Consider the following 12,674-nt stretch of genomic DNA (forward strand, 5'->3'; position numbering starts at 1 on the left):
ACCTGTTCTCTCCTGATCTCTCCCTATTCTCTCCTGTTCTCTCCTTATCTCTCCTGATCTCTCCCTATTCTCTCCTGTTCTCTCCTGATCTCTCCTGTTCTCTCCTGATCTCTCCTGATCTCTCCCTATTCTCTCCTGTTCTCTCCTGATCTCTCCCTATTCTCTCCTGTTCTCTCCTGATCTCTCCTGATCTCTCCCTATTCTCTCCTGTTCTCTCCTGATCTCTCCCTATTCTCTCCTGTTCTCTCCTGATCTCTCCTGATCTCTCCCTATTCTCTCCTGTTCTCTCCTTATCTCTCCTGATCTCTCCCTATTCTCTCCTGTTCTCTCCTGATCTCTCCTGTTCTCTCCTGATCTCTCCTGATCTCTCCCTATTCTCTCCTGTTCTCTCCTGATCTCTCCCTATTCTCTCCTGTTCTCTCCTGATCTCTCCTGATCTCTCCCTATTCTCTCCTGTTCTCTCCTGATCTCTCCTGATCTATCCCTATTCTCTCCTGTTCTCTCCTGATCTCTCCATATTCTCTCCTGATCTCTCCTGATCTCTCCCTATTCTCTCCTGTTCTCTCCTGATCTCTCCTGATCTCTCCCTATTCTCTCCTGTTCTCTCCTGTTCTCTCCTGATCTCTCCTGTTCTCTACTGTTCTCTCCCTATTCTCTCCTGTTCTTGCCGTCAATTGCTGACCCCTATAACATAGTTTTCTTAAAACAGAGACACGTGCGCGAAGCATTCTAAGCATTCTAAAAATCATGCGCTGCGGAGAGAGGGAACATTCAGATTTAAGTCAAAACTGTAACTCGGCCACTCAGAAACATTCACTCTCTTCTTGGTAAGCAACTCTGGTGTAGATTTGGCCTTGTGTTTTAGGTTATTGTCCTGCTGGAAGGTGAATTGTTCTCCCAGTGCCTGGTGGAAAACAGACTGAACCAGGTTTTCCTCTAGGATTTTCCCAGTGGTGGAATTCCATTTCTTTATTATCCTGAAAAACTCCCCAGTCCTTAATGATGACAAGCATACACATAACATGCTGCAGCCACCACTATGCTTGAAAATATGGAGAGTGGTACTCATTTGCCCCAAACATAACATATTCAGGACAAAAACTGAATTGCTTTTCAATATTACTTTCGTACCTTGTTGCAAACAGGATGCAATTGAGTTAGGAAGGACGCTTGTATCTTTGTAGTGACTGCGTGTATTGATACACCATCCAAAGTGTAATTAATAACTTCACTACGATCAATGGGCTATTCAGTGCCCATTTTTCAGTGCCTATCTACCAATAGGTGCCCTTCTTTGCGAGACATTGGAAAACCTCCCAGGTCTTTGTAGTTAAATCTGTGCTTGAAATTCACTGCTCGACTGAGGGACCTTACAGATCATTTGTATGTGTGGGGTACAGAGCTGAGGTATCATTCAAAAATCATGTTAAACACTATTATTGCAACTATCCATGCAACTTACTATGTGACTAAGGGCTTGAATACTTATTGACTCAAGACATTGCAGCTTTTTCTTTTTTAATCATTTGTAAACATTTCGAAAAAAAAAATATTGCACATAATTCCACTTTGACATTAAAATCTAAATTTAAACCATTTTAAATTCAGGCTGTAACACAACAAAATATGGAAAAAGTCAAGGGGTTTGAATCATTTCTGAAGGCGGTGTATATTTGTCGTTATGCACCATCCCCACCAGGCTGTAACCTTGGACAAGGACTCTCCCCTGGACACACACACACACTCGCACGCACGCATGCGCACACACACACACACACACCTTTAGGTGCCCGTGCACAGATGAGGGAACAACTCTCAGCGGGACCGGAGACGACAGGATGGAACATCACGCGCTGGCGGGTGGGTGGGTCCGTGAGATTGATGCTCGTGTGAAAAAGGTCCAGCAAATATCGTGCAACTCAGGTTTATTCATGCATCTGCCTCCCACCATGGTCGCTCCGCTGGGGCGTGCTGTAAATCCAGCTCCCGCCAAAACAAACTTCACATGGGGTCTTTCATCAAGTTATCCTTTTATTTTTTCCAATTAACCTGATTCTATAAGATAAGTTATAGGCATTGATATTAACTGTAACAAGACATGGAGGTTATAGCTTTTTCATTGTTCTGGAGACCTAACTGTCCAGTGATCTTGTTTTTCTTCTTCAATCATTATTCAGGACAGTTCCTGTGATGTCCGTCTCGGCGGGAGCACGTGTATAGCGTTTCTCTCCTTGCAGGCGGACATGGCATGGCCTCACAGAGCGAAGCCGACATTATTCAGTCAAACTGTTGGCCAACTTTGCCGACGCAAAATTGCGAGGAGCCAAGTCCAGAATAAAGTGTCTGTTGTTCATTCTGATTTGTAAATAGGCTACCTCCACGCGTTCTAACAGTGAAATAACTTCCAGGCGTGTATCTTAACCATCAGACATTTACATGAGAAAGTTGACAATGGCTGAACAGTCGGGGAACCCTTAACAAGGGACCCATTTACAGTGAACAGAGAGAGAGAGAGAGAGGGTGAGAGAGAGAGAGAGAGAGGGGGTGAGAGAGAGAGAGAGAGAGAGAGGGTGAGAGAGAGAGAGAGAGAGAGAGAGAGGATGAGAGAGAGAGAGAGAGGGTGAGAGAGAGAGAGAGAGAGAGAGAGAGAGGGTGAGAGAGAGAGAGAGGGGTGAGAGAGAGAGAGAGAGAGAGAGAGAGAGAGAGAGAGAGAGAGAGAGAGAGAGAGAGGGAGAGAAAGGGTGGGAGGAGAAGCTGGGAGGAGAGTTGAATTAATGAATTAAAATGTCCTGAGTCCAGTTGAGTGACTGAACAGGCTACTTTTTCATTTATAAGGAGAGACAAGTGTAAACTTGAGAGAAGAGGACAATTCAACTTCTACATGAACCCGCGAACCATCACAGCTCGAGATGCAACGGGGACATTGCAACTATTTTATTATATAATAACTCTGTAATGTTCAACCGGAACCGGTACAGACTGACACTTCAGTCTTAGAGAAACCATTGATTTGTCTTTGGTCAATTCGGGATTAGATTCGTAGGCTACAGAAACTTATTGATTTTAACGGTTTGTAAAAATGGTTTTATTGTCAGGCATGTTAGAATTTTAATGGCAATATCTCAAACTACAATCAGGATGGAAATCTGTAGACAATGAAAGTTGGGTGTCTCGTGCTCATGCGTGTGAGAGAACTGTCAACAAGTGCGCATTCCTCCAATCCATGACGTCGCACTGAGTAAAAAGTCAACAAATAGGCAAATTGATCATAACATACATTTTTTAAATGTGTTTGGGGGATACAAACACTTTTAAAAGTCTCAAAATTGCATTCAACAATTGCAACAAAAGGTAAGTGATGACACACACATTGTAATTCATGTGCCTACATTCAGTTTGCTTTCATTAGCTTACTAGATCATCAACAATGATTTGATTATTGTTTTCTTACAGAATACGTAGAAGTTGTTAGCAGCAAAGCTAATTGGTGATTGTTCACCTGAGAGACGGCAGGGAGTTACATCGATCTGATGGAATATAAAAAGGCCAGAGCTTGATTAAAAGTTACACCTATTAAGTTACAAAAGAGAACAGGATGAGAACGCTATTTGGCTTAGTACGCAAAGAGGACATGGCCACAGAGTACAGGTGCCCCCCACACACAGAGAACAGGATGAGAACGCTATTTGGCTTAGTACGCAAAGAGGACATGGCCACAGAGTACAGGTGCCCCCTACACACAGAGTACAGGTGCCCCCCACACACAGAGTACAGGTGCCCCCCACACACAGAGAACAGGATGAGTGTAGCCTATCAGTGTTTTTACAGTACTGGTTGGTGCCCACTGTGCGTGTGGCACTTATAAGTGGAGCTGGAGTTTGTGGACACCTGTATGTGACTAAAATGACCGTTTAGATTAGAGATGCTGGAATCATGTTTCTCCCCCCCCCACCCCCCCATCACACCTTGTAAAATAATAGTGGGAATCATCTCAAGGGAAGTTTTCTTGTGACCGTTATTACGTTTTCAACATACTCTGCATTTTCAATCAATAAAAATGTAAGTAGTTAGTAACAGTACTTGATTAGAATTGTATAATTTTGATTTAATTGTCACATTGATTATTCATTCTCTTCCGGTTCCACTTTATATGAAGTACAAACTATAAAGGCTGTAAAATTGCAAAAGGCTTCATAAGCACGACATAAATGCTACACATATCATCTATAAGCACATGTCAAACTCTATAAATGGTGTATAAAGGGTGACATAACCATTCCCACTGTATGCTGAATTGCCAAAGACATAAGGCATTATGCATGTTTATACACCCTTTATAAAGTATGACATAAACGTATAGATGATTTGTGAAGTATTTATGTAGTGTTTACGAAGCCTTTATGTCCACTGTAAAAAAAAATCCTGATGTTTTTTGTTAACTTACTGGCAGACAGTTACCTGTAACTTACTATAAAAATAAGTACAGTATGTTACCGTAAATGTACTTTTATGGTCTCTTTGGAAATTACGGTAACGTACAGTACCTTTATTACGGTAATGTACAGGTAGCTGGCTGCAACTAAGCTCCCATAAAAACATATACACATATTTTGACAGTGTATTTTGACAGTGTAATCTGTACTTTGTTTAAATCAAATGGCATTTTATTGGTCACACACACATGGTTAGCAGATGTTATTGCGAGTGTAGTGAAATGCTTGTGCTTCTAGTTCCGACAGTGCAGCAATATCTAACATGTAATCTAACAATTTACCGAACATGTAATCTAACAACTACCCAATACACAAACATGGAAGTAAAGGAATGGAATACAAATATGTACATATAAATATATGGATGAGCAACGACAGAGCGGCAGAGGAAAGATGCAATAGATGGTATGAAATACAGTATATACATATGAGATGAGTAATGCAACATATGTAAACATTATTAAAGTGGCCAATGATTTCAAGTTTAAAGTGGGACCTCAGTTCCTCTCGGTCTAAAACTGCAGAAGAATGAAGGAGTAAAAACACGTCGCTGTAGACTGTATTCGTGTTGATAAGGGTTCTAACTCACACCTGTAGGAAGGCAACCTGACCCGGGACACATTGAGGACGATCACCATGGATACTGGGAGGGTGCCGACAAAATGACCTCTGGTACCAACTCTGGCACTATAACATCAATCTCCTCTCTGGCACAATGATTAGCGTTTAAATTGGACATTCCAGAACACTCCCTGGCTGCGGTTTACAAGTCAAGTCTACAATGTGTCAAATGGACCCTAAAGAGATGTCAAAATTGAAGTTGGGATGCATTAAACGAGTTAGATACAGTTAAGCTGTTTTGTTTTCTCCCTCTGCTCTTGTTGTTGAAAGGCTGGCAAGGGGCTACTAAAACGATTCAATGTATCTTGAATGTAGGGAACACACAGCGTGTGTAAGTAGTGAGGCCTAGGTAGCCTAGCGGTTAAGAGCTAGTAACCGAAAGGTTGCTGGTTCGAATCCCCCAGCCGACTAGGTGAACAACGCTCTGGATAAGAGCACCTGCTAAAACGTAAATGTCCCTGAGTTACCCCGTACAGGTACAGTGTGCAAGATGGGCTTGCTTCTCAAGTGTCAATTTGTGGGTAGTTTGAGTACCAGGAACACAAATAGTTTGGTTAATGAAGAAGTTGTGCCAGTGCTTGTTACAGAGGCTGTGTGGGGATTTGTACACCTTATACTGTTCATGTGTAATATACAAGACTTTTGATTGTTGCTTGAATCTGTCCGTTAGAGGTACTCAAGTGTTATAGAGGGGTGGTTGAGTGAATATGTAGGGTACGTACATCACCCCAACTGGAGCACAGGGCAGCAGCAAAGTTTCTCCACTTCACACCTGGCTGGGTACATCAATGTTGATTCATTTTGGTTGAAAAGTCGTTTTTCTGTTTGCAGGGTCCTTTTAGTGTTGTGGGGCAATTTTTGGAGTGTTTTCATGGGTTGCTCGGAGGTGGTTGGAGTGTTGTGCAGAGGTTGTTTGGAGGTGGTTGGAGTGTTGTGCAGAGGTTGTTTGGAGGTGGTTGGAGTGTGGTGCAGAGGTTGTTTGGAGGTGGTTGGAGTGTTGTGCAGAGGTTGTTTGGAGGTGGTTGGAGTGTTGTGCAGAGGTTGTTTGGGGAATTGGAAGGGTGCACACAGAGAGACAGGAAGGAGTATGGTGAATCACACTGCTCAGGAATACTAATGAGTATCTTTTGTCATCAATCTGTCTCTATATACCCTCTCTCTCTCTCTCTCTCTCTCTCTCTCTCTCTCTCTCTCTCTCTCTCTCTCTCTCTCTCTCTCTCTCTCTCTCTCTCTCTCTCTCTCTCTCTCTCTCTCTCTCTCTCTCTCTCTCTCTCTCTCTCTCTCTCTCTCTCTCTCCTCTCTCTCTCTCTCTTTCCTCTTAATCCAAGTCCTCTTTCCCCTTCTCTGCCCCCTCACACACTTGAACACATACTCACATAGGATCACTCGGTCACACAAGCCAATGTGCGCTCACACACACACACACTTTCTCCCTCTCTCTCACTCAGTCGTATTTTTCAATGGTGGCTTTTGTCCCTTTCATCTCTCTAAACAAAGGATTCTTGTGCACACAGGACAGAGTGAGAGAGAGATGGCGAGAAGGAGAAAGGGAGGGAAGGGAAGGGAAAGGGGGGATACCTAGTCAGTTGTACAACTGAATGCCTTCAACTGAAATGTGTCTTCCGCATTTAACCCAACCCCTATTAATCACCACACGAAATCCGTATTGGACTTGACATGACATTTTAAGGCAGGATGGTAACAAACCTATGTAAATTGAGTCAACAAATCTTTTTGTTACAGTGCATACTTTGATTCAAAAGGAGAGAGAATATAGCGGAGAGGAAGACACAGAAGTGTTAAAAGGAATACTAAACGAAGGGAAAATAATAATAATAATAATAATAGTAAGTGTTGTTTGGGAAAGATCAACATTGATATATTGAGACGGCCGTGTTGTGTATGTCGCTGTACATGTGAATGTGTGTTTACTGTATGTGTGGGCGAGGCCTCAGTAGGGTTCAGAGGGCAGCTGTGAATGTACTCGGCCTATCACACTCGCCTATCCGAAACCCCGCCTCCTCAACCCCCCGCCCCCCATTTAGTATTCTGAGCACAGAAATCTACACAGATCCCTATTCATACTCACAGTGTGAGCTTCAGCACCAGAGAGATGAAGGGAGAGAGGGAGGAAGGGGGGAGGAAAGAGGGGGAGAGAGAATAGAGTAAGCGAGTGGGGACACAGAGAGAAAGGTCAGAAAGTAGAGAGCGTATCAGATCGCCTAGTTCTCTGCCTTTTGTTTTAGTTGGTTCTTTTTTATTGGTCTGGAAAGCAGAGGCAGGCAGAGACAAAAGGACCATTTAGCCAAGGAGAGGGAGGGAGAGAGGGAGGGAGAGATAGAGAGAGAGGGGGAGAGAGAGATGGAGAGATAGAGAGAGGGAGAGAGAGAGAGGGGGAGAGAGAGATGGAGAGAGGGAGAGAGAGAGAGAGATAGAGAGAGAGAGGGGGAGAGAGGGATGGAGAGATAGAGAGAGCGAGATAGAGAGATTGAGAGAGATAGAGAGAGAGAGAGAGAGAAATATAAATAAATATATATATACAGAGAGAGATAGAGAGATAGATAGAGAGATAGAGAGTTAGAGAGCGAGATAGAGAAAGTTCAGATGAGGATACAGAACAAAGTCTAGAAGGATGCTCGGGCCAAAGTCACACACAAACAGCAAGTCTCCATATCCCCAAGGAGAAAAAGAGGCATCTTGGCCCTGATAGATAGCAAACAGAGGGTAGTGCGTACGTCCCAGTACATCACTGGGGCCAAGCTTCCTGCTACCCAGGACCTCTGTACCAGGCCGTGTCAGGAAGGCCCTAAAAATGGTCAAAGACTCCAGCAACCCAAAGGCTCCTTAACAGCTTCTACCCCCAAGACATAAGAGTTCTGAACAATGAATCAAATGGCTACCTGGAATATTTGGATTTTTTTATACTGCTGCTTCTAACTGTATATTATCTATGCATAGTCACTTTACCCTACATATTACCTCAATTACCTGGACTAACCTGTACCCCGCACATTGACTCTGTACCGGGGCTCCCTGTATATAGCCTCCACATTGACTCGGTACCGGGGCTCCCTGTATATAGCCTCCACATTGACTCGGTACCGGGGCTCCCTGTATATAGCCTCCACATTGACTCGGTACCGGGGCTCCCTGTATATAGCCTCCACATTGACTCGGTACCGGGGCTCCCTGTATATAGCCTCCACATTGACTCGGTACCGGGCCTCCCTGTATATAGCCTCCACATTGACTCGGTACCGGGCCTCCCTGTATATAGCCTCCACATTGACTCGGTACCGGGGCTCCCTGTATATAGCCTCCACATTGACTCGGTACCGGGCCTCCCTGTATATAGCCTCCACATTGACTCGGTACCGGGCCTCCCTGTATATACAGTGCCATGCGAAAATATTCGGCCCCCTTGAACTTTGCGACCTTTTGCCACATTTCAGGCTTCAAACATAAAGATATAAAACGGTATTTTTTTGTGAAGAATCAACAACAAGTGGGACACAATCATGAAGTGGAACGACATTTATTGGATATTTCAAACTTTTTTAACAAATGAAAAACTGAAAAAATGGGCGTGCAAAATTATTCAGCCCCCTTAAGTTAATACTTTGTAGTGCCACCTTTTGCTGCGATTACAGCTGTAAGTCGCTTGGCGTATGTCTCTATCAGTTTTGCACATCGAGAGACTGACATTTTTTCCCATTCCTCCTTGCAAAACAGCTTGAGCTCAGTGAGGTTGGATGGAGAGCATTTGTGAACAGCAGTTTTCAGTTCTTTCCACAGATTCTCGATTGGATTCAGGTCTGGACTTTGATTTGGCCATTCTAACACCTGGATATGTTTATTTTTGAACCATTCCATTGTAGATTTTGCTTTATGTTTTGGATCATTGTCTTGTTGGAAGACAAATCTCCGTCCCAGTCTCAGGTCTTTTGCAGACTCCATCAGGTTTTCTTCCAGAATGGTCCTGTATTTGGCTCCATCCATCTTCCCATCAATTTTAACCATCTTCCCTGTCCCTGCTGAAGAAAAGCAGGCCCAAACCATGATGCTGCCACCACCATGTTTGACAGTGGGGATGGTGTGTTCAGGGTGATGAGCTGTGTTGCTTTTACGCCAAACATAACATTTTGCATTGTTGCCAAAAAGTTCAATTTTGGTTTCATCTGACCAGAGCACCTTCTTCCACATGTTTGGTGTGTCTCCCAGGTGGCTTGTGGCAAACTTTAAACAACACTTTTTATGGATATCTTTAAGAAATGGCTTTCTTCTTGCCACTCTTCCATAAAGGCCAGATTTGTGCAATATACGACTGATTGTTGTCCTATGGACAGAGTCTCCCACCTCAGCTGTAGATCTCTGCAGTTCATCCAGAGTGATCATGGGCCTCTTGGCTGCATCTCTGATCAGTCTTCTCCTTGTATGAGCTGAAAGTTTAGAGGGACGGCCAGGTCTTGGTAGATTTGCAGTGGTCTGATACTCCTTCCATTTCAATATTATCGCTTGCACAGTGCTCCTTGGGATGTTTAAAGCTTGGGAAATCTTTTTGTATCCAAATCCGGCTTTAAACTTCTTCACAACAGTATCTCGGACCTGCCTGGTGTGTTCCTTGTTCTTCATGATGCTCTCTGCGCTTTTAACGGACCTCTGAGACTATCACAGTGCAGGTGCATTTATACAGAGACTTGATTACACACAGGTGGATTGTATTTATCATCATTAGTCATTTAGGTCAACATTGGATCATTCAGAGATCCTCACTGAACTTCTGGAGAGAGTTTGCTGCACTGAAAGTAAAGGGGCTGAATAATTTTGCACGCCCAATTTTTCAGTTTTTGATTTGTTAAAAAAGTTTGAAATATCCAATAAATGTCGTTCCACTTCATGATTGTGTCCCACTTGTTGTTGATTCTTCACAAAAAAATACAGTTTTATATCTTTATGTTTGAAGCCTGAAATGTGGCAAAAGGTCGCAAAGTTCAAGGGGGCCGAATACTTTCGCAAGGCACTGTAGCCTCGCTACTGTTATTTTATTATGTTACTTTTTTAACTTTAGTAAATATTTTCTTAACTCTTATGTTCTTAAAACTGCGTTGTTGGTTAAGGGCTTGTAAGTAAGTGTATCTACACCCATTGTATCTACACCCGTTGTATTCGGCACATGTGACAAATAACATTTGATTTGATTTGGACAAGCTCTATTCTCCTGCTGTACTGCGTCCACAAACCACACCGCATAATTCTCTGACACAGAAAAACATTTATTGGACGGTGAAAATTAGATCATGTTGGAGCTGCACATGGTAGTAGACTACTGGGGCAGTATGGGGCTAATCATCAACGTGGTGAGGTCATAGTTTGAACTCTAAGTGTAAAGCAGTACCACTACGTGTAAGGAAGTAAGACGATTGAAACGTTCATTTTATTTCATTAGGGAAAAAGGGATAATGAAAGAGAAGTAGATTGTGTCAGGGATCAAAGCCCATTCATACATGGTTGATCCAGACCAGTGGAGGCTGCAGAGGGGAGGACGGCTCATAATAATGTCTGGAATGGAGTAAATGGAATGGCATCAAACACAAGGAAACCATGAGGAAACCATGTGGAAACCATGTGGAAACCATGAGGAAACCATGTGGAAACCATGTGGAAACCATGAGGAAACCATGTGGAAACCATGTGGAAACCATGAGGAAACCATGTGGAAACCATGAGGAAACCATGAGGAAACCATGTGGAAACCATGTGGAAACCATGAGGAAACCATGAGGAAACCATGTGGAAACCATGAGGAAACCATGTGGAAACCATGTGGAAACCATGAGGAAACCATGAGGAAACCATGTGGAAACCATGAGGAAACCATGTGGAAACCATGAGGAAACCATGAGGAAACCATGTGGAAACCATGTGGAAACCATGTGGAAACCATGAGGAAACCATGTGGAAACCATGTGGAAACCATGAAGAAACCATGTGTTTGATGTATTTGATACCATTCCACCGATTCCGCTCCAACCATTACCACGAGCCCGTCCCCAATTAAGTTGCCACCATCCTCCTGTGCTCCAGATACTAGGCTACATGTGGCTTTTCTGTTCCTGGTTTCGGATGGGGAATAAGTCAGCGTTGTTTCGGTCCCTCTTGATCCAGCCAGCGTGATGCGCTGCAGACACATCTGAGCGCCTTAGCATTATAGAGGGGCTTTTAAAAGGAAAAGACAGCTGTGACTTTGCACTGAAAGGGGGCTTTTACTTTGAAAGGGCAGCTGCTGCTCTGTCTGAAAAGAAAAGGATGAAGAGAGAGAGTGACAGAGAGTTTGGAGCACATTGACAGCCACAGGCCTGCATCTGTCCACTTGAAAAAGTGTGTTCCATTTATAATGTCCCTCTCTTTCTATCCCTTTCTTCATGTCTTCCTCCCCCCACACCCCGAATGTTCCACTCCTGTCACCTCTTCCATTCTTCCCATTAACAACCTCTCTCTTCCTTTCCTCTTCTCTCCTTTCTCACAAAATCTTTTGAACTTGTTTTTCATCAACTTTGACTTTGCACAATATTTATCTCTTCCTCTCCCTCTTCATCTTTCTCCAGTTTCACTCCTCTTTTTCTTCATCTCTCTCCCGTTTCACTCCTCTCCCTCCTCACCCCTCCTTCTCCTCACCCCTCTCCCTCCTCACTCCTCACTCCTCTCCCTCCACACCCCTCTCCCTCTCCCTCCTCACCCCTCTCCCTCCTCACCCCTCACCCTCACTCCTCTCCCTCTTCAGCTCTCTCCCTCTTCAGCTCTCTCCCTCTTCAGCTCTCTCCCTCACTCTAATTTCCACCGTCAAGTCCTTTCCCATTTATCCATTCTATCCCCCTTCACCCCCGACCTCACTCCTCCATCATCAACTCCCCCTCCCACCATCCCTCCCTTCTTCCCCTGATAAAGCTGCAGCCATGACGTCGGCCACTCCCCCCTCCTCGCACGGCTCCTCCCCCCAGAAGGAGTGTCACTCCATGACACAGACGGAGGTTCTGAAGCCGCTGCTGGGGGCAGGGGGGGCGGAAGGGGTGGGGGTGGCAACTGCGGCAGGGGGGGCAGCAACGGCAGGGGGGGCAGCGATGGCAGGGGGGGCAGCAACGGCAGGGGGGGCAGCAACGGCAGGGGGGGCAGCGGCAGCAGGGGGGGCAGCGACAGCGGTCTGCGCACTCCGACGGAGACGGCGCGTTCTCTCCAAGGACGGGCACAGCAACGTGCACATCGAGCATGTGAGCGGGCGTGGGGCGATGTACCTGCGTGACATCTGGACGACCTTCCTGGACATGCAGTGGCGCTACAAGCTCTTCCTGTTCTCGGCCACCTTCGCCGGGACCTGGTTCCTGTTCGGGGTTCTGTGGTACCTGGTGGCGCTGGTGCATGGAGACCTGCTAGGTGAGGATGGAGGAAGGGGAGAAAGAAGGATAGAGGGATGGGGGGAGCGAAGGTGGGAGGGGAGGGGTTCTGTGGTACCTGGTGGCGCTGGTGCACGGAGACCTGCTAGGTGAGGATGGAGGAAGGGGAGAG

At 45.0% G+C, this 12,674-nt stretch overlaps 1 protein-coding gene across 1 annotated transcript in view; it reads left to right on the top strand.

Annotated features, from left to right (window-relative positions):
- Positions 1-2,726: 2,726 nt before the first annotated feature.
- LOC109906214 (ATP-sensitive inward rectifier potassium channel 10) overlaps positions 2,727-12,674 on the top strand; it is a 23,123-nt gene continuing 13,175 nt past the window's right edge. Inside the window, exons 1-2 of the mRNA XM_031791857.1 lie at positions 2,727-3,351; positions 11,720-12,542. Coding sequence (XP_031647717.1) covers positions 12,068-12,542 — 475 coding nt within the window. The 5' untranslated portion in view covers positions 2,727-3,351; positions 11,720-12,067. The remainder of the gene's footprint in view (positions 3,352-11,719; positions 12,543-12,674) is intronic.

The sequence above is a fragment of the Oncorhynchus kisutch genome, linkage group LG16 (genome assembly GCF_002021735.2).
Source record: "Oncorhynchus kisutch isolate 150728-3 linkage group LG16, Okis_V2, whole genome shotgun sequence".
In the NCBI taxonomy this organism is placed as follows: Eukaryota; Metazoa; Chordata; class Actinopteri; order Salmoniformes; family Salmonidae; genus Oncorhynchus; species Oncorhynchus kisutch.